Source organism: Aedes aegypti, chromosome 1 (assembly GCF_002204515.2).
Source record: "Aedes aegypti strain LVP_AGWG chromosome 1, AaegL5.0 Primary Assembly, whole genome shotgun sequence".
Classification (NCBI taxonomy): domain Eukaryota; kingdom Metazoa; phylum Arthropoda; class Insecta; order Diptera; family Culicidae; genus Aedes; species Aedes aegypti.
The window spans coordinates 245,036,084-245,062,355 of NC_035107.1; the positions used below are offsets into that span (position 1 = coordinate 245,036,084).

At 36.9% G+C, this 26,272-nt stretch overlaps 1 protein-coding gene across 3 annotated transcripts in view; it reads left to right on the forward strand.

Annotated features, from left to right (window-relative positions):
* The window catches only part of LOC5566409, a 718,065-nt gene extending 702,405 nt beyond the window's left edge, over positions 1-15,660 (forward strand). For 2 of the 3 annotated variants that reach the window (XM_021837392.1, XM_021837393.1), the window contains exon 8: positions 12,973-15,660. In XM_021837392.1, coding sequence (XP_021693084.1) covers positions 12,973-13,127 — 155 coding nt within the window. In that variant the 3' untranslated portion in view covers positions 13,128-15,660. The remainder of the gene's footprint in view (positions 1-12,972) is intronic. The other variant, XR_002498600.1, reaches the window with a different exon arrangement.
* The last annotated feature ends 10,612 nt before the right edge of the window (positions 15,661-26,272 follow it).

Sequence of the window (26,272 nt, forward strand, 5' to 3'; positions counted from 1 at the left end):
TGTTTGAGGATGAGGTTGAAGATCCCATCAAACCCGGGGGCCTTCATGTTATTGGTTTGCTTCAGCGATGATGAGATTTGTTCAGAGGTGATCTTGTCTTCTGGTGGGACAGCACAAGGGCATCTATATCGTGGAGGCATTGCGCAACCTGGTCTTCCGTTGGACTGTGGATTTGTGATTCAAGCAGATGGGATGAAGCAATGTGATCGCCGATCGCATTGGCTTTTTTGAGCAGAGTGATCAGAAGCGAATCACCGACCTTGAGTGGTGGAACAAGTTTTGGGTGGCTTTTGAAGACTTTGGCTACCTTACAGAATGTTCTAGATCGGTAATTGAGGTTATGGATAACACGTCCGCAACTTTCGTTGCGGATTGAAGCAATTCTGGAAGCAATCTGCCTGTTCAGAAAGGCCGTCTGATACTCGTCTCACAGACGTTTCGTCGGCCACGGTTATGGCCAGGGTCTGATCGATGTCCTTCGCGGTGTACAAAAGCTGGTTCGCATCGGTTCGGCGGTTCACCATTCGCGCGTATGCCACCCAGATGACATGGTGGTATTCCTTACGCAGGTAGGATGAAGCGTTCACGTTGATTTCGGCCACCACCGGTTGGTGATCAGAGCTGAGGTCGTTGAGCACAACAGGTTTGGAAAGTTGGACATTGGCCAGGAAAAAGTCCAGGGTTGAGGGATTTCCTGCCGGCGAGATGAAGGTGGGTTCGTCCGGGAATTGCACCGTGTACAATCCATGTTGTTCGTGGTCGAAGAGCAACTTTCCGTTCTGGTATCGCTGATTGTTCCGCCAAGCTTCGTGGTGGGTATGCAGGTCGCCATCGATGTCAAAACAGGAGTTTGTCCTGGTGAGGGCAGTCAGGTCGTTCTTGAAGCTGGTTCCCAAGCCGTTGCTATCGGTACACTGCGGGAAATTGGCGCCAGCTGAAAGCGGCGGGAAATCTTCAGGCTTGAACGCATTTTCGTAAGCTCGTCGCGCTGAGCTATCCTGTGGACGACAGTCGCGTACAGTTTATAGCGGTTCGTGCTTCGGGTCGGTGTTATGCATACCCCTGATGACGGCAAGGGATGTCGTGGGTGAAGAATTCCACCCCTGCGTCCTTCAGGTTGGAACACACCCTGTCGTATTCCGCCTTCGTATGCACCATCACCTTGGTGCCGATCCTGGTAAGCTTAAATACCGCGGAGACTCGGAGAGCGGTGATCCAGCTGGTTAGCTGGTCCAGTGGCAGGTTTTTCACTACTAGCGGAGACAGTTTGACCTTAACGGTGTCACCGGTTGCTTGATGTGGATGGGCGAGGGGTCGCTATCATTTTTGGTGTATTTTCACCTAATTCGTTCGCTATCAGAATATAAGAGATTCTCTGCCATATTTACCATGTTTTTGGAACTCAAAGAAATCAACATTATTTTTCTGCATTTAACAATTTGTCTTCATCGAGGCTCTCTAAGCATTATTGCAGGAACTGATTCACTTTTCGTAATATGTTTTCGAGTTGTTGGATAAAGAATCACTATACCTTGCTTCATGATCAAGCAATATTACAGATTTTTTTTTTTTTAACTTGGTGAAATTATTAGGATCGATAAAGAAAAATCGCTCATACTAGTTAAGCTTCTATGTAGGAACAGTGTCGAAATAACAAATGAGGAATCTTGTACAATTGCTGTAATCATGGAAGATATTCTCAAAAGGCATAATTTGAAATTTCAGAGGAGTTTTTTTTAATGTATTTGGCGTATTATCACTGGGACCATTTGATTGTTCTTAAGTGGACATAATAGTGAATCATGGAAGTGCCCAAGTAGCTCTTCACCCTATTTATAGAATAAAACATTTCCGAAACTACAAAATCAAACCAGGAGAGCACGACCGACTACCATATTTTACTCCATGAGTTTCTAGAAAGATAATTAAGGAATGTCTCTAAAAATTGTGTCGAAAACCTAAAAGGGTATGTCCCTATGGCGTTGTACGAACTGGTGACGTAGGACCACGATGATTAATTTAATTGAATTTGATGTTGTTCTTGTTAATCGTTTTGACTTCATACTGTTTTCAGTGATCGAAACTTTCGTAAATATTCATGCATATAACGATTTGCAGCCAAGTGTACGTTTAATCATGTCCCAAATATACATTATCTTTATCCGATGAATTCGTCATATTCATCCATGAAAATTTGAAATTTCGCTTCAGGAAATATTACTCTGTTAACTCTTTTACGCACATTTGGCAGTAGTTCGCCGCTCGGAGAAGCGCCCAAGCCATCGTCATCGCCACCGCAAATCAATCTTGCGTCTTCCTCTTCCGACGACACAAATTGTACTGTGACGCGAGTGCAAACGCAAATCGAGAATGACTCGCCCGACCGTGTTCACACTTCGACCGCAAAAAGAAGACTGAGGGAAGAAGCAGGGACCCATAGGCCAGGGGAAGTGGTTCACCTAGAGTGAATTTCTGTCAGAGAAAAAGTAGATTTTGTATGATATTTGACAGAAAAATGAATGACAAGTTCATCCACTTCTCCTGGCCTATTTGCTTTAATAGTGGGAAGCGAAACCGTCAAAAAATTCTCGAACGTGATTGGTTGGATAAGAAAGGGGTCAAGTTTTATCAAAGTTTCAATAGTTTAACAACAAAATTCACTTATCGGAAACATTACTTACGATGCGTAGATACATTTCTCGAATGATACTAACATAATAATTGGTTCATAAACAACTGAGTTATTAACGGGGGGTGGTTGTGTACAACCCAGACAACCAAAATGTACGCATAACGAAATCACCTGGAGGCTTTGTACGTGCAAAATTTCACTTATAAGATGTCGCGAAAAGGCCTTCTACGTACAAAAGTGGAGGCGATATGCGTGCATACATTATGTGATGATTAATAACATACAATGCGAGTGTATAAATATTCTCCCGAACAAACCTGTTATGTTATGCGACTTAACTTATGATAACAAATGTTGATTTGACAGCTGCTACGGATTGATCCGACTTACTTTGTACGAGTGTACGAGACCCAGGGCCCAGATAGCCGTAGCGGTAAACGCGCAGCTATTCAGCAAGACCATGCTGAGGGTCGTGGGTTCGAATCCCGCTGGTCGAGGATCTTTTCGTAAAGGAAATTTTCTCGATTCCCAGGGCATAGAGTATCTTCGTACCTGCCACACGATATACACATGCAAAAATGGTTAATCGGCAAAGAAAGCTCTCAGTTAATAACTGTGGAAGTGCTCATAAGAACACTAATCTGAGAAGCAGGCTCTGTCCCAGTGGGGACGTAACGCCAGAAAGAAGAAGAGTGTACGAGACGAAACAAAATGTACAAATGAACTCAGAAAAAAGTATTTTATGCGAGGAAACTCATCAATTTGACGAGTTTATCCACGGTGTTTTGCGGGTTTGATGTAATTAGTATGAATGAACGAGTTATAACGTGAACTGTCATGCGATTTCTGGTTGTCTGGGAAGTCACGACCGCATGACGTTAACTACGCCATGTAATTTGCTGCATTTGTATTAAAGTAAATTGTCATAATTGCAACCTTCCTTTAGTCATAATTCAGAATGTAATGGTTTGTGAATTTAAGAAAGAAATATGTTTGTAGTTTTGTTTCTTTGTTTAATGCAATTTATCAATGCTTAATAACTCTCTTTGAAGAATTCGGTGGCCCTGAAAAGCACCTTAAGAATCGGTCGATGAAAGAAGAAACAAGAATAATAACTCTTGTTTTCTACCCGAATGTTGCGCGTGAAGGTCATGTCGATACAAGAACCGCTGAGATTGGTTGGCTTAGAGGGATCCGAAGCTAGTTTGAGTATCAGATACTTCTCCATGAAATCCACGAACTCGATATTTTCCTGGTTGGTAAGATCGATGTTTAAGTTTCCTGTCACGATCATTGGTCTGTTCTCCTTCTGATACTCGAATAAGTTCCACGTCATGAAAAACTTCTTTTGCTTCGTTGTGGTATTCGGCTCAATAAACACGCAAAACAAAATCGTTCGCTGGCCCATTATAGTTATCTCTACAGCGCAGATATCACCATAATGGTCTGACTGGCCCAGCTCCACATCATGACTGGTACAAACTTGCCGGATCGTGTGTGCGGTAAGGCCAAGGTAGACGCAGAGTTGTTTTGATGTATTGCTACATTAGCAGCTCTAGCGTAATAACGCTTGGCCTTGGCGGTGCAGGTAAATCCTTTTACCTCCGAGGGGCTGCCAGTCTCGGACAAGGCCGATACTTCCGATATATCGGAATATCGATATTTTGCTTTCGATATTCGATATTTTGGTATCGATATTTCCTATTCAATATATCGGTGGTATCGATATTTCCTTCCGATATATCTTAATCCAATATTTGGATAACAATTGTAGGGTTTTCTGGTAAAACAATTGATTTTTAAATGTAGTTGATCAGTGGGGAGAAATTGATCATTCCCGTACCCACATGTATTAACTGCTAAAAGAGCTATGGTCCGTTTTTAAATATCACATTTTCTGGGCTAACGCATTACCTTCATGTTTCTGAATTCGGTTCGCCGTTCAAGATAGTTATAACATGGAAAAAACAGATTTTTAAGGAAAAGTTCGATGAGCTGTTGAAGGGTTCTACTCCAAAAAATCGAATGTTGCCAAGGCTATATAAAGACACCATTTAAATAAACTGTTTCATACATTCCAGAGATGTTATGTGAACCCAGTTTTAAATTTATATTGAGGATAAAAATTCATTTTTGAAGATAAAAAAGATTTGTTGATGAGCGAGTTGCTAATTTCAAAGAAAATTGCATACCTTCAGGCGTTAAATGTGATGTATTCCGTAATTTACAACATTCAATTCTAAAATTGGCCGATTTATCAACAAGTTGTAAGATCTTTGAGACTTTATTCGGGATCAGTGACCCCAAATTTAGTAAATAGCATGTCTCTTTATTTAGGAAAGCTGTCGCAGTAAGTGATAAACTTCACCAGGGAAACAAAAATTCAACTTTTTAATTTCTAAAAAATGTTTTTGTTATTACGATAACATTTCGTAAAAATTTCGTTTGTTTAATTCGATGAACATCCAACCAGTACAGGTTTTAAAAATTATTTGGATGCCGATACATGCATTCTTCTAGGGATTATAGAGCAAAAACACTCGAAAGTGATCAACTTCAGCCCATTTTACGATACCCAAACGATACACGAACTTTGCGTCCTTCAAATATATCAAATGATATTGCGATATATAGATATTTTGATTCAATATATCGGTGGTATCGATAATTCGATCCGACAATTGTATCGAATCAAATATCGATACTTCGCAATATCGGAACGTCCCTAGGCCAAGATATCAGCCATCTTCATGATGGGATCGGCTGCTATGTCGGATGCATACACCAAGAGGCTTCGAACATTTAAGCTCATCAAGCAGAAAGCGGATTTACTCTGATCGATGGCTCTAATTACCTCCATCAAGTCGACGATCTCTTGCGTACTCGGTTCGTCTTCCATCGTGAAAATCACTACTTCGCACTATTTGTCTATTTGCCGATATGAGAGATAAGTTCGTAATCTTCCGACTGCTTGGTATATTGGTTTGATGTCTGTGTTTGGGAATGCATTACTGCCTGGAGTTAATCCAAAAGCAAGAATTGTGTACTGAAATCACAAAACATCTGGAAAGCATGATCGTACGAAACATATATGTATATATGCATATAACATATATATGCATATATGCATGTTAACGTTTCTGCTCATACTTTAGCTTGAGTACTGAGACCTATTTTTGATTTTACCAAAAACCCTTTAGAGTGGTAATTGTGATAATATCATATATTATATATTATATTTTTATATTATTATATTTAATAAGAAAAATACTACTCAGCCATAGACATCATTGCAAAGAAGAAGAAGAAGAATTTGCAACATGCGGTATTAGGCCAAATTTTATCTTGGCTTTGGCATTGACGGCGCATCACAACGGAAATTGGAAATCATGCGAACGCAGCGATGACTTCAGGCCTTATTACCGATCGTTCAAATATTACGTAACGCAACAGGAGGAGGGAGAGAGTCTTGCGTAGAATTACGGTCCATATATGCATTTAAAATCTTCTATACAAAAGCCATTACGTGGGGAAGGGGGGAGGGGACTAAAACTGGCATATTTTGCGTAACATAATATTTGAATCATTCCTAAATAAGAGAAAATGTATTGCATTCCAAGCAAGGATGGAAAAAAATCGTCTCTAGTGACAAACAACACGGCATTTGAATGGTCTAAGAGGGCCGTCGCTCTAACAGCAGTATGATTTGAGCACTTCACTACATGTGCGTTTTATCTATATACGGAGCATCCGATGCATCGTTTGTCGTGAGACAAAGAGTTTGTCGGATAATGTTACAAGTTGCGATCAACTCGAATCATGCCGCATTCGCGCTTTTATTTTTCGTGCAGACCATGTGCAAATGATTTCAGAATCATAAATAGCATGTACAAAGGCAAATCACAAAGGAAAAACGAAAAAATCCTCAAAATAATAAAACTTTGACCCGCGAACGATTAATCGCTAGTGCACATTCAGAACGATGCATTATTCGGCGAGCGCAGTTTGTTGTGATTACTTAACGGCAAAAGGTTAATCGTTGTTGCTATTGTCGCACGATAAAGAACAATCACGATGCATCATGGATTTTGTCATGATCACTAGATTTCCATCCTTGATTCCAGCAGCGTTGCAGCAACGTCCTCGGAAACATTCTCAAATTGCCGTATTGACAATATCATAACTAATCAGACATTGTATGATGCTACGAGATGAATTAAGAGATTATAGCAAGTATGTGGTAAACACGTTAGGAAATATTACACAAATAACTCTTTAGTGCACATTTGTTGGCCCTGAAAAGGGCCGATTGGATTGTTGAATTTGAGTAACACGGACACATTTTTATGGTGCACTGGAGGAGGATCCTCGCCCGATGAGGTTTTCGGTGACGATGACGATTGCGCTTGGCTGATTTTCTTAAGCCATCTCGTACAAACTTGCCTTTGCGCCCCGATTCCTGCATTGTTCAATGGGAATTTCTTTTCAAAAGCATTTTAAACATGTCGCAATTTTGTTACATGTGATCATTTTCGTAATCGAAGTGTTCTCATAAAATATGGCAAATCAAAGACACTGTCGGAAATCCCACTCTAGTTTACAATCATTGTGAAAGTTGAGCACTCACCCCGACGGCACTGCAGCAGCGTCCACGAATAATCAATTATTCATGACAAATTAAATTTTGTACGAAGCTGCGAGATCGATTGAGGAATATAAGATGTAATAAGGTCGGAAATATTATTCCACAAATTTGATGGCCCTGACAAGGGCCGATGGCAGATAAATAGCACTGCGGGATGTTATCAATTGATTGCCATGGTCAAACGGGAAATCCTCAACGCAAACAGCAACGCGTAGTGGATCCCCGGGCACAAGTCGAAATGGAAACGATGCTCGCTCTTGAAATCTCGAGCGATTCCGACGCTCGATTAGCAGCAGCTCCTCGGATCAGCAACTCTGGTGGCTTCTGGTAACTGGTTCCTAAATCTGCTTCTTGACCACCGATGCTGAATTTATCACGAGTCGAAATCTGGGAGCGCGGATAAATTTGCGGCGGCGATGACGATGGCTTGGACGCTTCTCCGAGCGGCAGTAGTTCGCCGCTCGGAGAAGCGCCCAAGCCATCGTCATCGCAGCCGCAAATCAATCTTGCGTCTTCCTCTTCCGACGACACAAATTGTACTGTGACGCGGATGCAAACGCAAAGCGAGAATGACTCGCCCGATCGTGTTCACAGTCCGACCGCAAAGAGAAGACTGAGGGAAGAAGTTGTTGTTGTTGTTGTTGTTTGAGAGGGACTTTAACCCGAAGGTCATTCGTCCCTCGAGGGAAGAAGCAGGGACCCGTTTGCTTTTATAGTGGGAAGCGAAACCGTCAAAAAATGTTTCAACAGTTTAACAACAAAATTCACTTATCGGAAGTATTACTATCGATGCGTAGATACATTTCTGATCAAATGATACTAAAATCATAATAATTGATTCGTAAACAACTGAGTTATTAACGTTTAAAATCTCCCCTAATTTCGTTACATGTGTCATTTTCCGTACTTTTAAAGTGCACCCCAATATAGAAAACAAAGACATAATCTGTGGTAATGGATTCATAACTGTACATAATATTGACAGTTCATTGATGTATTAAAGCTATAAGAAATGAACATTTAAATTATGATCTTATATTATTGATATCAATAATCATTATTTGAAAAATAGGACCTTTTCAGTTATTACGCTCTTGGCTGCGTTCGGTGAGCATCACGTTTGATAAAGGCTTCAGCGGGAAAGTCATTTAAATCTGTGTAGACATTAGAAGCCGTCTCTCTCACTCGGTGTAGAACAGAACGAGAGAGTGTGTGCACGAGAAACACAGATCCGATCGAAAGCTTGACTATGCAACGATCACCGGAAAAAAATGAGTCAGTCAATTCGTCATCAAACGTCAACATCCCACCGCAAAATCGCTAGTGTTTGGAGGTGATTTTAACCTCCAAAATGCGAAATCATCACCTCCAACTTAGTTCTAATACCCACCGTTATATAAATTATGGTGGCGCGTCGATCGTCGTAAGTTTCTCGTTAAACAGTCAATCGGTTATAGTTAACAGCAACGGACGTGTTGCGACGACCCCGTAGAGGATGCTTAACATCCTCTACAGGATACGACACTCTTCAACCAAAAGCATTTTGTGAGATCTTATATTTTCAAAGCATTGTAGAATAATAGTTGAACGATGCACAGAAAACCGGTTATGATTTTATCAATGAATAAAAAAGATATGGTATAAACAAAGTGTCCACTTTATAAAACGAACAGTCCTTATCCGCTCCCGATGATCGATACTTTTCTTGTTTTTACATAACAACTTTGGAATCTTAAATATAAAAAATATTGCATCTTTCACACGAAAAATAAGTCAATTATGAACTATTGCAGAACATTCCTGTAATAAAAGATCTTATTAATATATTTGTATACAAGATACTTACCAACACTCCACTTTATTAGAAACGCCAATAATAACAGAATCTCTACAAAATTACAAAAAAACGACAATCATTCTTTCGTATATTCAAAAAAAAATCATCAACTATCTTGTCAATATTTAATAACATATTTAACCGTTGACACATGATCAATCTGATAATGAGCTTTTGGATGGAAGTACTAGGCTTAGAACCAATCCATCAAGCAAAAGTATCCAATAACAGCTTCTTTATCATTGTTCAATTACATATTCCAACACTCAAAACCTGAGCTTTGGAGCTTACCAGGCTCCAGAAGAATCCATCATGCAACAAAATCAGTCAATAAAACAACATCTTTGTCAATTCTTGTTTACAATGATTCTTTATGAGTTCTCATTTACTATATAAAACTCAAGTATAATATTCACCAAAACTTATTATGTTCTTTTGCATGGAGCTTACCAAGCTCCAGAAGAATCCATCATGCACAAAACCAGTCAATAGAATAACTTCTTTATCAATTCTTGCCTATAAATGGTACACCACACTACCAGGTAACAAAATCGAAAAAAAATCTACCACTTCTTTATCAGTTCTCATTTACATGATATAACACTCAAAACCTAATTTTCACTTAAACTGATGGTTTTTTTTTATGGAGCTAACCAGGCTCCAGAAGAATTCATCATTCAACAAAATCAGTCAAATAAACAATAACACCCTCAACTGATTCCAATAACACTTTCTAGGGTGGAGCTTACCAGGCTCCAGAAGTACCAATCAGGTGTCCAAATCAGCAATTTTCCATAAACTTCTACAGCATCTCTCAATCGACATATTCTACAGTCAATAAACATCCTCAACTGATTCCAATAACACTTTCTAGGGTGGAGCTTACCAGGCTCCAGAAGTACCAATCAAGTGTTCAAATCAGCAAATTTCCATAAACTTCTACAGCACCTCTCAATCGACAGTCATATGATCATGAACATGTCACGCGTCGGTCGAGTGAAAGTGAAAAAAAAAACGCGATTGCTTAGTTGTGTTTGATCCTTCGACCTTGACGCTTGCTCCAGCGGGGGCGGGCGATGAGGGCAAGATCAAACATGTCGCGCGTCGGTCGAGTGAAAGTGAAAAAAACCGCGATCGCTTAGTTGTGTTTGATCCTTCGACCTTGACGCTTGCTCCTGCGGGGGCCGGCAATGAGGGCAAGATCAAACATGTCACGCGTCGGTCGAATGGAAGTGAAAAAGTGGCGTGATCCTTTAGTTGTGTTTGATTCTTCGACCTTGACGCTTGCTCCAGCGGGGGAAGGCGATGAGGGTAGGATCAAACATATCACATAACATGGTGAGCTCGTTTCATGCTACTATTTCTAATCTATAAAATATAAAATAAAATATATCTATAAAGTATGACTGCACCTTTAATCGTTACAACGGTGAGACGTAAATATGATTTTTCAACAAACTATGAAAGGTTCGTCACTGTGAGTGTCGACATAAACTCTGATTCATAAATTGTTTATGACTAATGATGATTTATGACTCATTTTTTTCCGGTGATCGTTGCATAGTCAAGCTTTCGATCGGATCTGTGTTTCTCGTGCACACACTCTCTCGTTCTGTTCTACACCGAGTGAGAGAGACGGCTTCTAATGTCTACACAGATTTAAATGACTTTCCCGCTGAAGCCTTTATCAAACGTGATGCTCACCGAACGCAGCCAAGAGCGTAATAACTGAAAAGGTCCTATTTTTCAAATAATGATTATTGATATCAATAATATAAGATCAAAATTTAAATGTTCATTTCTTATAGCTTTAATACATCAATGAACTGTCAATATTATGTACAGTTATGAATCCATTACCACATAATCCTACGTCAAAAAACTGTAGGTTTCCGGTTAAGATCTCTGCCAAATCTCTCCCACAAACTTTGATTGATTTGTTGTAGGATTCTTCATGAATTTCTATCGGAATCTTATCCATAATTTTGGAAGCCCGGGATTAGAGTTTTCAATTTTCCCGGGATTCGACTTCCCGGGAAACGGGAAATAAAATTGTCATTTCCCGGGAATTCCCGGGATCCCGGGAAATCCTCAAAAACCTGTAAATTAAGCTAATTTGATGGAGTTCTTCGATTTTTTTATATTTAATGTATATTATATTTTAGAACAGTAAATTGGCACGATTATTTCTCTTATTTGTGAGTTTCTTCAAAAATATCTGTTGGCTTCGTTTTTAGATAGTTGAAGTTCATCAGGTCATGCTAGACAAATCATCGTCATTTCAAATAATACTTGCCAACATTTAGGAGTCTATTTTCTAAATCGAACCATTTTATGCAACTCGTCTGCAGTCACTGTCGAACACAAAAGGCATACATATTTCAGAAGTCACCCATCGACTACCATATTAATCCTGCCACATAGAGTGGACAACTGTTGAATAATTCGAGTGACAGATTCGCGTCGAGCGAAATTTTTGGTCGACAGTGACTCCAGTCCAGTCGTTTTTGATCGACTCGACTTATAAAATAGACCCCTTAACCAATCATTTCGAACAATATAATAAAAACCAACCAGAGTCTTTCGTTAAAAATTGTGACTGTTACATTAATAGAAACCGTAAACGAGATGGACCAACGAGGTCCGAGCTCGTATAGAATGCAACAACAATATAGACATCATAAAAAGTCTATGAGCCTACTCAAATCATGGAATAAATCACTCGAATGTTCCTTTATATTTATTGTATTGCATATGTACTTTCTTGGAAAAACATATCGTTAAAAATATATGCATTTATTATTAACTATTCGATTACGAAAAAACACCAATAAACATCAAAATATACCGTTTTGTCTCAAATTCCGAACAGACTCATATTCCGAAAACTCCGTTTTTGTATGACGATTTGGATGAAATGTTTCGCTGAAATATGTCATCAAATAACAAGGAAATGTCAGTCATTTCCAATTCAATTTTAACGTCTTACAATCTATTTTATACCTCGGGAATAGTGATGATTCCTTAGTTCGAGACCAGTAAAACTAGCTTAGATGAATTTATTTGCGAAATTATTTATTTGAATACGCTTTATTCGTGCTGTTCGGAATTTGAATCAAGGTGTTCGGAATATGAGACAGAATGAACACAGTGTTCGGCATTTGAATCAAAATGTTGTTTCATACTTTTACGTAAAAACAATACTAAAAAAGTTTAAATTAACAATTTTATCGACACATCCAACAGAAATTAGTGTTCACAAATATCAGCTTATGTATGCCTTTAATATGCATTCGAAGTCACTGTTGGCCTTAAGTGTTCGGAATATGAGTCAAAACGGTAGTTAGTAATCTACTGAGGACATTTGTTGGTATGATATGAAATGTAAATTGTGCGTTAGTTTACTTGAATATAGATACTCAATTCTTCATTGAGACAGAGCTTCCCGGGAAATACGGGAATCCCGGGAAACAGAAAATCATTTCCCGGGAAACGGGAATCCCGGGAAATCTCATTTCCCGGGAAATGTTCCCGGGAAATCTCATTTCCCGGGAAATGTTCCCGGGATTGAAAACCCTACCCGGGATTAGCACGTTCCATTTTCTTCAAAACTGAAAACTAGGAAAGTCTGTTAATGGAATCCGATTTTTTTCCTAAGCCATACATTATATTCAATACTCGCAGTTTTTCTCAAATTGTTTTTCATTCCACTAAGGCCAACATTTTAGCTTACCTTACTCTATACCTACAAAGTGTCACACGAGGTTGTAGAACAATTTGAAACTAGTTCAGCACAGTACACAAACACCTTTTAACCACCATACACTAACACTCAACCCTTTCCTCTTTCCATTACAGTCACCCTGACCGGTGCCGCAGCGAGCATCTGCAATTCATCGACCACACTGCTGATGGTGGGTTTCGCCCTGGTTCTGCTGTCCCTGATGACAAGCGACCGATTAGCTGCTTCAACGCTGCCATCCTTGCCATCACCGCTGGTCCACCGAAGATAGTCAGCTTAAGCTGGTGCACTCCTTCCAACAGTAGCTGTAGCAGCCACAGAAGCAGCCGGAGAAAGTGTCCACCCGAAAGTTGTTCTATCGACGAAATAACCGTGAACGATAATTGAAAAATACCCCTTTCTCTCTCGCCGAAATAGTACTTTGTCCCATGTCGATGGGACAGAAAAGGAAACAAAATTCATCATCCACCATCCCATTTCGCGGTAGATCCTAGAGGGTTCGGTACGAAAAACAATTCACCGGAGGATGATAAAAAAAGGAAAAGAGCTAGTGTCGATGGGAATCGATCCCAGGTGTACGATGCAGATTATCGTTTTGGGTTTAGGTAAAATTCGGATCGGGTAGAAGACGGGTGGGCTTGGGAAGGTAGTGCAAAGTGGTGTCACCATCATCGTCGGGATGAATTCGGAGGGAACCGCACTCTTACAAAAATTCAGGTAAATTTACGTCTTCTTTGATGCACATAAAAGAAGCGAACCATTTGACATAAATTTACATCCATTCTTAAAATTACATGACAACAAAAAACCAAAAAAAAAAAAATAAATACACGCCGGGACGTAAAAGCCATAACAACTGACTTTTACATCACGACGTGTAATTCTGTGCTTATCTTGTTGTCGTCTCCTCAAGAATACGATGACCAATTCTCATGCGCTAAAACGGAAATATTTTGAAAAAACTTACCTTTTGCTACTATAAACTATGAATACACATAGGACTGGTAAAAACTTGGAAGAGCAATCGTTGCAACGAGTTTTCTGTTGCATACGTTTTTGTAGATTCCTCTATTCTCGCGGGAGTGAGAATTAGAATGCAGGTTTAATTGCTTCTTTTTCGGCAAACACGCACTTTATTATGAGACGAAAAATCTTCAACGTATAACAAGTAATGATGCTTTCATCAGATTACACTGCTTTAATAATTTAACGGAACACTACTGGAACCGGTGTAAATCTCTTCTTCCAAATTATAGGTCGCAATCAGCCGTCGCGAGCCAAATTTTCACACCTGCGGAGCGTCACTCTTAATAATGCACTAACTACCGCACAACCACACTTTTCCGATTGAAGATAACTATTAACAGTTTCACTGCAAAATGATATTTGCAAATATCGCGTTCTGAATAATAAATTTTCAATTAATTCGCACATAAACACTCCAGAGAAAAGTCGCGACGTATTACACCGGCCATGTTTGTTGAAAACAAACTCAATGACTGGTATGCTGCCGGCACAAAGTCAAAGATCATGTAAATTTAGGGTTTTTAAAACTGAAATTCCAGTCTAATAATTATATTCTACGGCATGCAACATGTGCGATTAGAAAATTGACGCAAACGTTACATGTGCTTGGAAAGTTAAATTAGTGAACGTGATTTTCAATCTAGTTTTATTGGAAATCTTTTTTTGTTTTACGGTTTTGAACCTTAAATCATAAGAAACATAAAATTGTGTTGTAAATGCATTTGCGTCACAAATTAAATCAGTGCAGATTGGATTAAGTCGCATGTAAATTTCATTTTTTTTAAGAGTGCGTGTAATGATAATTTTATTTAGGTTTAAGAGCACATATAGATTTTAGACAGGCGGAGAGCGTGAACTTCACTCTGGTGTACAAAAACTCTTACTAGGGAGCTTATCTGAATATGGTTTTGTCCATCAGCGCCCGCGAAATACAGCTATCCCCGGATGTAGGACGATAATTGGTACCGCGTAGATGGGAACCACGTAGGTGAAGACGCATTGCTTATTGGGACAAACATGTTTTGAAATCCATGATGGCGGATGAGAAAACAAAATGACGACCACGAAATGATGATTTTGATCGTTAATATTCTATGTCTTGAGTGTAACAATATATCCCATGATAGAATCAACTAACTGAAATCTCATAAGCTACGGGTCTCCATCTACGCGGATTCGTCCAATATGGAAACTTTCAGAACCGTACTACGTGAAAACCGCATAAGTAGATGCAATACGTCATAGATCGGGAAATAACTGTATTTCGCCATACAGCGCAGTAGCGGAAAGCAAATTTGATAGCAAAATGAGTAAAATGAAATTTAATTCTCCTAAGTTGTACTTTATTCTCCTGTGCAAAGTGGCGACACACGAACACCCACATCCACACTACCAATAGCGCTGGGGGCGATGGATTATCGAAGCTTTTTTTTTTGAAGAGTTGGGAAAAATTAGACGGTGGATCGACGATGACGATGATGGTGATAGGTTTTTTGTAGAATTTTGCTTCGACGATCAGAGCACATGGTTAAGTGAGGTGGTGGTAGTGGCGAGAAGAGGGGCGATATGTAAAACACGGAGATATCCCAAAAGCTCCATGCATGATAAAATTTAATTTTCATTTAACGACAGCGAAGAATTGTGTGATAGACTGCAGCAGCAGAAGATGGAAGAAGAAGGGAGAGCTTCGAAAAAGCGGTGAATGCAAATAGTAGTTTAACGTAGAAATATCTGTCGCTGTTCCCTGTATTTGTATCTAGTGAGAAAGCAAAGTGATTTGCCAAATAGCCAGATAGTGCAAGGAGAATTTCGAATGAATGACGACGACGATGAGTGTGTGGACGAGATAGAACATCGAGCGAACGATTCCCGAACCGGGTAAAGAAGAATATATTATTGCTGCTACTGAACGTTAAAATGTAAATGTTAAATAATTAAATTAAGTACTTCCCCGTTTTATATGCCCCCAGAAGAAAATCCGGAAAGGAAGATGTTTACCGAATAAAAAGTGAATATTTTACGATTAGGAAGCATGCAGCAGCAGTATCGTAGCAGAGGGTGTGCGACAGCGAAATGATCAAGAGATGGTTACACTTTCGTGGCAGCAGGGATCCCATATGACTATTTATAAAATTATTCTAGAGCTATGATTTAAGAATTTCGAGCCCTTTAAGAAAAATCTTCATACTTATTCAAAAGTGTGTTGAGTATTTTATACTTACAGGTTACAGGGGAAAATATTTGCCAAAGGACAAAAGTCATGAGGAAAATGGAAACCGTAAATAAATCCGTATGAATATTGGTGGATTCGCAAATTAAATCCTCTGTACCTGGACGAATGGTTGAAGGAGTTCCAGAAGGACACCCTGGCAGGATTCCTCAAATTTTCCTCAAATCTTCCTCCTCAGGAGCAGTTCGAGGATTTGTTGTTTGATGAAATTCACAGACTTTACGTAAAAAAATAATAACTGGATGCTTTGCTGTTTTTCTAAGCGGAAAGAATCTTGAAGAAAATCATCGAAAAATGCAGCACTTATAATTGCAGAGATTCCTGTAAATATTTCAGAAGTTTTTTTTTTTCAACAAAAATACCTACCGTCAAACGGGGTGACTTGCAACACTTTTCAACTTCAATCAACTAAAACCTTGATCTAAACGTAATCTAAAAATCTAAATTCCTTGTAGAACTTTGAATGGCCGGCTCGCCTACAGAATGAGATGATGAAAAATTGAATCGAATAATTTTGTCATATCAAAAGTCATCAAAAAGGTGAAATTTTTTAAATGTCCTTGTGCGGGGTGACTTGCAACACTCACTGCTAATTTAGTTTTTTCCAACAAAATGTTGATATTTTTTATTAGTCACAGTTGTTAATTATTGTTATTCATGTATTTAAAGCATTCGAACCAGTACAAGAACATTTAGAATACATTTTTGTAAGAAAATAATTGAGCTATTTTTGTATGGGAAAAAGAGGCGTTAAATCATCAAGGTCCAATATCTTAACTGAACAATGTTTTTAACGAGTGTTTGTAGTTGATTGATGAATTATTACTCTTTTGATTATAAAGTAGACCTAACACAAAAGTTTTTAACTTTTATAAAACTCTAAATTGCTTAGAAATAAAGTGTTGGGTACATGTGTATAAAAATTATTTTTATTAAAAAGTTATTGCTACAATTTCGTAAAATAAAGTTCGTCATATAATCACTTATAAGTCTAGAAACAACATCTAGAGTATTACTTTTGTACATTTAATCTATCTCATGTTTTCTGGTCACGATTTCGAAGCTCCATCATGTATCAGTTTTCTAGACATTTAAAAGAATTATGTTTATTGTATGAACATATTTATAATAACAGTTTTAATCGTGGCCCCTACTTGAATTGTGAGTCACACGTATTGAAGCACCGTTTTAAAACGAATTTTCTATTGAAAATTGTGTTTTATAGTGAAATTTAGTTGTAAATTACAATGTGTTGCAAGTCACCCCGCCGTTGCAAGTCACCCCGTTTGACGGTATATGATTTTTTGAAGTATCCGTACAAGAATCCCTTCGAAAATTAAGAAAACTGGAAAGAATATCCTGATAGCATTTCTGGAGGTAAGCCTCAAATGAAGCCTCTTGAAGGATTTAAGGAAAAAAAATTGGATATATAATAGTAGATTTTTCAAATAACTTTTTTCCTATCAGTGTCTCTGGAGAAGTTCTCGTAGAAAACTCGGGATAAACTTGAACTATTTTGAAATGTATGTAAAATATTCGGCTAAATCTTTACGATTGATGGGGACGCTTGCAGGCATTTATTGTAAAATTGCTTGCAAAATCTGTGAATAAACATTTGAAGGCTCCAAATGCAAATAGGTCCAAATGACATTTTGGTCATTATTGCGTTAGGTATACCACAAAATCTTCAGCTTTCAAACTTCTAGACAAGAAAGACTTTTCGAATAGATTACACCATATTTTGAGGAAAAAACCTCCAAATTTCCGCAGGTATCCCTAAAATAATTTCAACGAAGTATTCCTCTAAGAAAGGCGTCAGAAACTCCCCTATAAAATGTCTCTGGTTGGCATTAGAGATTTCTTCTAGATTTGTTTTTGATTTTTCCTCCGGTTTTGTATTTTATCAAGTGTTAAATATTGAAAACATAAGGCTTTATTTCATAATTATTATACATACATTTGCTGCAAATGTTCTTCCGTTAATTGTTGCAGAGATTTCTCAAGTAATTTTTCTGAAAGTTCCACTAAGGATAAATTCAATTTATCGAAAATTTCCGCTTTAATTCCTTCTGGAATTATACTCAGAATTCCTTTAGGGATTGTTTTAAAGAAACTGTCAATCAATTAAAAAAAAATCTCAGGAGTTTTGTCTTAATTTTAAATTGGGAATATTTTTCTTTTGAACTCTGCCATACATGTTTCAAAATTCTATCAAGGATTGTTCCATCAATATCTTTGGATGAGTTTTTTAAAGATTGCTCATAACATACATCTGAGATTTCAAAAAGTTTTTTTTAAGGAATATCTTCAAAACTATTCTCTTAATACAATTCTCTCAGCATTTTTTTCTGAAATTTATTCTGACATTCTTTGCAGGATGCTTTTAGGATTAACATCATCAATTACTGCAAGAATCAAGTACATTTTTAGATTACTAAAATTCTTTTTCAGAGTTTCATTTAAAAGCGTCCCTGCGGATTTTTTAGAAACTCCTAGCAATAATTTTCTCAAAAGCTCTTCATAGCATTCGATTGATCATAATTTTCTAAAGATTCCTAAAGAGATTTGTTCAAACATTTCTTGGAGGAAAATTTCAAAATTGTCTCATGAAATGGTTCTTCGTGAATTTCATACTAAATATTTTCAGATAGTCCGTACAGAAATTTATGGAATCCAAGAATTAATCACCTTGAGAAATTTCCTTTGGATTCAGCAGATTTATTTTTGTTTATAGATATTTATAGAAAAAAAACATAATTATAAGAATAAAACCCGAAGAAAGCATTGGATGTAATTCTGAAAATACCTCTGAACTATTTTGTAATTGCAGTTACTTCTGGTTAAATTCAGGAAACTCTTGAAAATTTCAAAATTCCGGAAATCTCTGTATGAAGATATATTGTAGGAATTACTCCAGGTATCACTCAAAAGAATTTTTTTAGCCATTTTTCTAGGATTCCATCAAAGTGTTCTTCTTCTTTCTGGCATTACGTCACCACTGGGACAGAGCCTGCTTCTCAGCTTAGTGTTCTTATGAGCACTTCCACAGTTATTAACTGAGAGCTTACTGTGCCAATGACCATTTTTGCATGTGTTTATCGTGTGGCAGGTACGAAGATACTCTATGCCCTGGGAAGTCGAGAAAATTTCCAACCCGAAAAGATCCTCGACGGATTCGAACTCACGACCCTCAGCTTGGTCTTGCTGAATAGCTGCGCGTTTACCGCTACGGCTATCTGGGCCCCGTCATCAAAGAGTTAAATAGAATTTTTTCCTGGAGTTATTGCAATAAGTTTTTCAGGAGTTCCTCAATAATTCATATGAGAATCTTTTCAAGAAATCTTGAAATAATTCCAATTATCTAAACCTGCATTTATCCTTGACCTAAAGTTATCCTTGAAATCCTTGGAGCAATTCTTTGGGGAATCCTTGCCTAATACAATACCAGGAGATGTTCTCAGCGAAATTGCTGGTTTGGTGTAAATTCTGTATGAACTCCAGAAGAAAAATTTAATTTCTGATAAGAATAAAAAACAAAGCATTTGATTACAGTGAAACTTCCATTACTCAATATCGACTCATGGAACCATATTAGAAACAAAATTTCATGGTTACTATGATGGTCCCTTGAAACAGCTTTTCAAAGGATTGCTGTTCCATGATTCGATATTTCCATGAGTCGATGGTCCCTTCAAAATCGACTCATTTAGGTTTCACTGTATTAGCACGTTGCATTTAATCCAGGATTAAAAAAAAAAGGAAAATGAACTTTCAAAGGACTTTATGGAGTCATTGAAAGTAAAATCCCAAGAAAGTTATCAGGATTAATTTCTAAAAGTAAATCTTGAGGAATTACTGAAGATATTAAAAAAAAATAACAGACTAATTTTTCAAGAAACAAAAGAAATATATTCTAGAAATAGATTTTTTTCTATCTAGGGGAACTTACGTATTCTCGGCGGTCTAAGCCGATGCCGCGCTTCTTTTGTAATTTTCTCGATTATCAGCAGACAAATTACGTGTTTGTTTGTTTACATTTATGCGCTGCTCAATCCTCTATCGATTCACACCGACAGACTTATTAAAATCTTTCTGGAAACGTTTTTGCAACGCTGCGAACATCTTTTGTTAGTGTGACTATTGTCGGCAGGCCTAATTCTCTTCGGCAACTTTCCCATAAGCGCTGCAGGCGGATCTATTCGCATTTTGAGGCGTGTTCACTTCATTTGATGACATCTCTGGCGAAATAGGCCAGGAGAAGTGGATGAACTTGTCATTCATTTTTCTGTCAAATCTCATACAAAATCTACTTTTTCTTTGACAGAAATTCACTCTAGGTGAACCACTTCCCCTGGCCTATTGTGTGTGTCGTCTCGGAAATCTCGTCAGCGGGAAGCTGACAGAACAAAGAATCAGATGATGTTTTCATTGGCGTGTTTTGATAGAAAAGTACTGTGTATTTGGCGTTTGAAATTTGATTGCCGATAATAGTCGCATGGTGCCGAAGCCGTAAGTCTCCCTATATTAACAAGATTATAACACGGGCTAGTTCATTTCAGGACCAACGCTTTTACTTCCCTTCCGAAGGAATCCGTCACTGAAGTTTTTAGTGGTTATCTCGGGGATGGGATTCGATCCCAGCTCCTTTGAAGTTGATTATTTTGGATGTAAATAACGTTCAAGTTCGAGAGGGGATGCATCGAGGAATTCTTTAAAAAAAACCAGAATGATTCCCGAAAGTGGCATCTTAGACTAGTACTAGTAGGAATTTCTGCAAAGTTACTAGTAAGATCGTTGTTAGAAGTGCTGAAACAATTCATGATGAGTTCCTTGTATTTTGAACAAGATGGTTTTGTTAAGTCTCCGTACATGAATTCTTAGTGATGCCTTGGAAAAAATTTAATGTGATTTTTTTTTGTAGTTTTTTTGTACAATACAAATCTCGCGTAACAATTCAAAAGGGCCAATCCTCAGATCGTTGACTCTGAGAAAATTCGATTTGAATATTATTCACCACATTTTCAATTCCTATTTCTCAGTATTCAACTCAATCAATGTGATCTCTTGCTCGTTGAGTGACGATTTACTATTACTACACGCTAATTTTATTCTAAAAACTGTCAAAAATGTGGAAATATTTATGAATTAAAATGCCTGGCCCATATTCGATTTTTAGCAAGACATGGGCCTTTTTATTGGCCAAATTGAATTTTATTGGCGTGCTTGGCCCAAGGCTAGGCCTTTTCGATTTTCAATGAATGAGAAAGAGAGAATCATTGACTTCTCACCATGCTAAGGCCAATGACAGTTTGTGAAATTATCCGAATGTAGACCCTCTTGATGGAGCGAGAACCGATCATTGATTTGGAAAAAAGCGGTTATTGGCCGTTTTGAAAATCGAGTTTATAACGGTATGTTTTATGATTATGTTGACAATGTTTGCATAGTTTGTAGGTGTTGGGAGATGCTATCGAATGGTATCAAAACCTGATTTGTTTACAATTCGGTCATTGGCCCTTTAGAATTATTACACGCATTAGCGTAGCTAGGATTTTTTCCTGGAGGGGGCCTAGGGGGGGCCTAGCAAATACTTGTTTTACAGAAGAAATGTCGATCGCAATAATCACGATTTTCACAAATTTCGTAGTTTTAAAAAATTTGTATGGATTTTATTTATTTGTTGCTTAGTCTCATTTAGGCAGCACATCAGTAATATTTGGTCGGGGTTCTGCTAAACCGCACCAAGTGCCAAAATCTTTATTCCGAGATATTTTACTTTAAAGTCTTTTCCTGTACTAGTTTATCACGGACGATAATTTTATTTTTTTTATCGCTCACATGCGATTAACAGTGTTCAATAAGTACACCGAGATTAAATATAATAGTAAATTATCCAAAATTAACAATGTAATTGGATTTCATTAAACAATATGAAGCACTCAGTTCACTCTGGCTGAACAAAAATTGAAAAATATGGTTCTTGGTACGGTATGGTTGAATGTGTTTCACAGTTTTCAACAACACAAGTAAAATTGGAGACAAATGATGCTTATCATCACCCTGCATGTTTGAATCCATGTCACAAGTGTATATGAAAAGGATTCGTATGTATTGAATGAAGGTTCTCACGTGTTCATACATAAATCCTAATGATCGAAGAAAACCATGAATTCGCTCTGCCAAAGCGCACCAAGTTGCTCCCATTTGGTGCACCTTTGCTGATCAAGTTTACAGTTCAATGCGCGAAGTGTTAACCAGGAATGACCATCATTTCAGATGCACATTGACCTGCTGATGTTTTACTGCAATATAAAAATAATTACAGATCTAAGATTACAAGGGATTGTTCAAATCATTCGATATTTTTATGGTAGAGAGGTTATGATTATTGAGGTCCTTTGGTGTAAAAATCTCAATTTGGGAAAAATGGCACTTGGTGCGGTTTAGCAGAACCCCGACCATTTGTAAATTTCAATTTACGGTACGGAAAAGAATATTTTTTTTTGTAATCTAGTAAAAAATCATTCAAGAATTCTAGTATAAAAATCTACAATGAGTATCCTTAGCAATTCATCCATGAAATTTTCAGATATTAAACCATGTGCTTTGAAGAGATTCCTCTGAGAACTCCTACGGAAATTTCTTCATGAATTATTTTCGTACTTTTCAGTGTTTTCTGCAAGAACTCCTTCACCAGTTTTCACTGCGTTTGTCCTAGAATTCCTACGGAAAATCATTCTCAGAGTTTCTGTCTCACCAGGAAATTTCTCTTAGAATCTCTAGCGAATTGCTTAAAAAATCTCCTTAAGAATTTCGCCAAAGAATGCATGGGAAATTCTTTCTCCTGGAAGATCCTCTACGTTCTTATTACCAATAAATTCCAATTGGGTCCTAAAATTTTTAATGAAATCTTGTTTTTATTTAATAACACGAAAAAGCATGTTACTGTAACTACTTTAGCAATTTTTCCCGCTCAAATAATGGCTATATCATGTTTAAACTTTAATTTAAAAATTTGGTCCATAAATGAACCTTGACACTTTTGATCATGTTTGACGTTCGCTTAGTCGACAAAAACACCACAGGGGGTTTAGTTCGACCACTGGGGTTGTTCCTATCTGACATTTCGTAAGGGACACGGAAAACAAAATACACCCAAAATTTGAGTTTAAGCCAAATAATGTGACAAAATCTAAAAAAAATATATGATAATAAATCTTCGAGCTGTTTAGTAGAATACCTATAAGTAGATGAAAAAACCGAATTTAGTACTATACCATTTAATTCCACTAGAGTTTGTATCCTTTGACAGATACGCGTATTTCGACCTCAACTGTAAGGCCGTCTTCAGTGTCGTGTACTAGACTCGAGTCGAGTCTAGTACACGACACTGAAGACGGCCTTACAGTTGAGGTCGAAATACGCGTATCTGTCAAAGGATACAAACTCTAGTGGAATTAAATGGTATAGTACTAAATTCGGTTTTTTCATCTACTTCTAAAAAAAATGTTTTTTGGGCTTAAACCAACGGAAAACATTAGAAATTTGAGTAAACATGTGTTTTTGGCCTAAACTTAAGCGATTGGCACTAAAATTGGGACAGGGCTTTAGGACCCAATTGTTAGTTGAAAGTAACCTCCAGTTGTGTATTAATTATTTCTTTGTGATTTTCAGAAATTACTGAGGAATTCTCTAAAAAATAGTACAATCCTAGGAGTCAGACCAAAAATATCTTCAAGATCACCAAGCAAGGATTCATTCCAAGATTTTTTTCAGAGAGTTCGTCAGCAGTTTTTCCAACTTTGCTTTTGAAGTTCTTTTTAAAATTCCTCTACAGGTTTGTTTGAAAAAAAAAACGTAGCAAAAAATATCTAGACTTCCTTCAACAAATAAATTATTCTTCCTCTAAGGATTCCTTGTAATATTCCCTAAGAAATCAACAATCAAAAATAATTCAATTGGGAAATTATTATTCGTGACTCCTCAGAGAAGTTATCTGCAGATCTATCTGCATTTTTCATGGATAATTATTTTTAGTTTTCTTTATTATCAAGAAGCATCATCCCGCATTGCTTCAAAACTATCTTGAATTTTTTTTTATTTGTACAAAACTGACTAACTATGAAATGTTAAAGGAATTCAAACATTCCTATAAAATTCCTAGCAGAACTTGCTTAACTGTTCTTTCAAATACTCTTCCGCGAAAATACTCAAAGATTTCCCGTGTAATTTGTTCAGGAATCTCTAAGAGATTCATTAAGTTATTTTTTCCCTAAGATTCTTCCGAAAAGTTTAATAGAGATTCATTTAAGTATTTACCAGAGAATGTTTCCTTTGAACCATTCTATCGATACTTTTGGGAATATTTTGATGAAATTTTTCGTCATATCTACTAAGATTTTGCAATTAATTCTCGAACTTCTCAAAAAATTTCTCCAGAAGTTCGATCAAGTATTCCTCTAGGTTCTAGAAATAACTGCATTTTTTTCTGAATGGTCATCTTGGGATTTTTCATAAATAACATTGACAAATTTATTCAATTGGTTCAAAAATCACTCGAAAATTTTATTTGGGATTTGGGATTGGTTTACAAATTCAAAATGGTTTATAATTCAAATTCTATATCAGATTTCTAGAGAAACACATACAAAAAAGGTTCAAAAGAAGTAATTTTTTGAATCATTGCAGCTTGGATATAATTCAGGAAAAATTAACTTAATTCCTGTCGTAAATTTTAAGAATTAAACCATAGAATTTCTGAAACTTGTTGACAATGTACCTCACAGAACAGCTTAAGTGGTTCTACGATTATCTACAAAAATGCTTGTTGTTTTGTCTTTGTCTCTTATAATATAAAATAATTGGTATTAAAACTGATGGATTTCACACCAAAGGTACTTGTAACTAAAATCTCAAATAAAATTTTGTATGAACTTCGAAGTTTCATGATACTATGGTGAACATAGTTATGTTGAACCCATTTCTTCCAAATGTTAAAAATTCCAAACAAACTTTTTTGAAAGGCTATTATCGGTTTTTTGTAGTACTTTAGAAGTTTAACGCCAAAATATTGCCGGTGTTTTCAAGAATATTACCGAAGATGAATTGTGATAAAATTCGTAATGTTAGATTTAAATGAATTTAAATCGTAGAGGGAGCTTTTGCATTACTTTGAAAATTTGTTGAGGATTTCCTGATGGACTATCAGAAATCAGGAATCATAGTGTAAGAATTCAGCAATTTTTAAAAATTCCTATAATATTTATTAATTTTATATTTAAGATTCTTTAAAATGTTGCTTTTTGGAGTATGTAAAGATTTTTGTACAAAGCTCCTCAAAGTGTCATGTGCAAGAAGGAGAAACAAAAAAAATGTTGAAGCAGGTAGAACAATAGATGGGCAATGACAAAATGAAAAATAATTTTTAATCTTTTCTCTATAGGTAAATTACAGAATAGTTAAAACCTCTCCAATAATTAACAAATTTCTCAGGAAGGTCCATCAGAATCTTCTTTAGAAATTATCCTTGAAATCTATCCTTCCTTGACTTCTGGTTTTCCAGAATTCTGCTAGAAAACCTCTAGAAATTCCGCCCTTGTATCGCATAAGAATTTAAACCAAGAATATGGATTCTGCCAATAATTGGTAATACTATTTGTAAAGCAGTATTTAAGGGAGATCAATAAAAAATATTTATGAATGTCTCAATTAATCATTTCCCCCTTCCAAATTATTTTGCCACATATTTCTCTATAGATTCCTTTACTGCTATGCTAATTTCGGAATTTCAAGTTTCCCGGGATTTTTCAACAAATTTTATCTGAAGATTCGAAGGCAAGAGAAATTTCAAAAACAATTTTCTTCCCAATTCTTGAATAATCCGGGAGTTTGAAGAAAATTTTTAAAACCATACATAAAAGCATAGTTTTTGACGCAATTTGTAATGTTTTTTTTTATATTATTTATAATATTTATAATATTTCTTTAGGACAGTTAATGAACTTCGCGGAAAAAGTTGTAATAAAATGTGTGGGAAAAGTATTCAGAGAAATTCACAGAAGTATTTTTAGTAGAACTTTCAGCAAAATATCTCAGTATTAGATTTGATAAATTGAAAGAATTTTTGGAGGAATTGCGAAAGAAAACTGAACTTTTGAAAG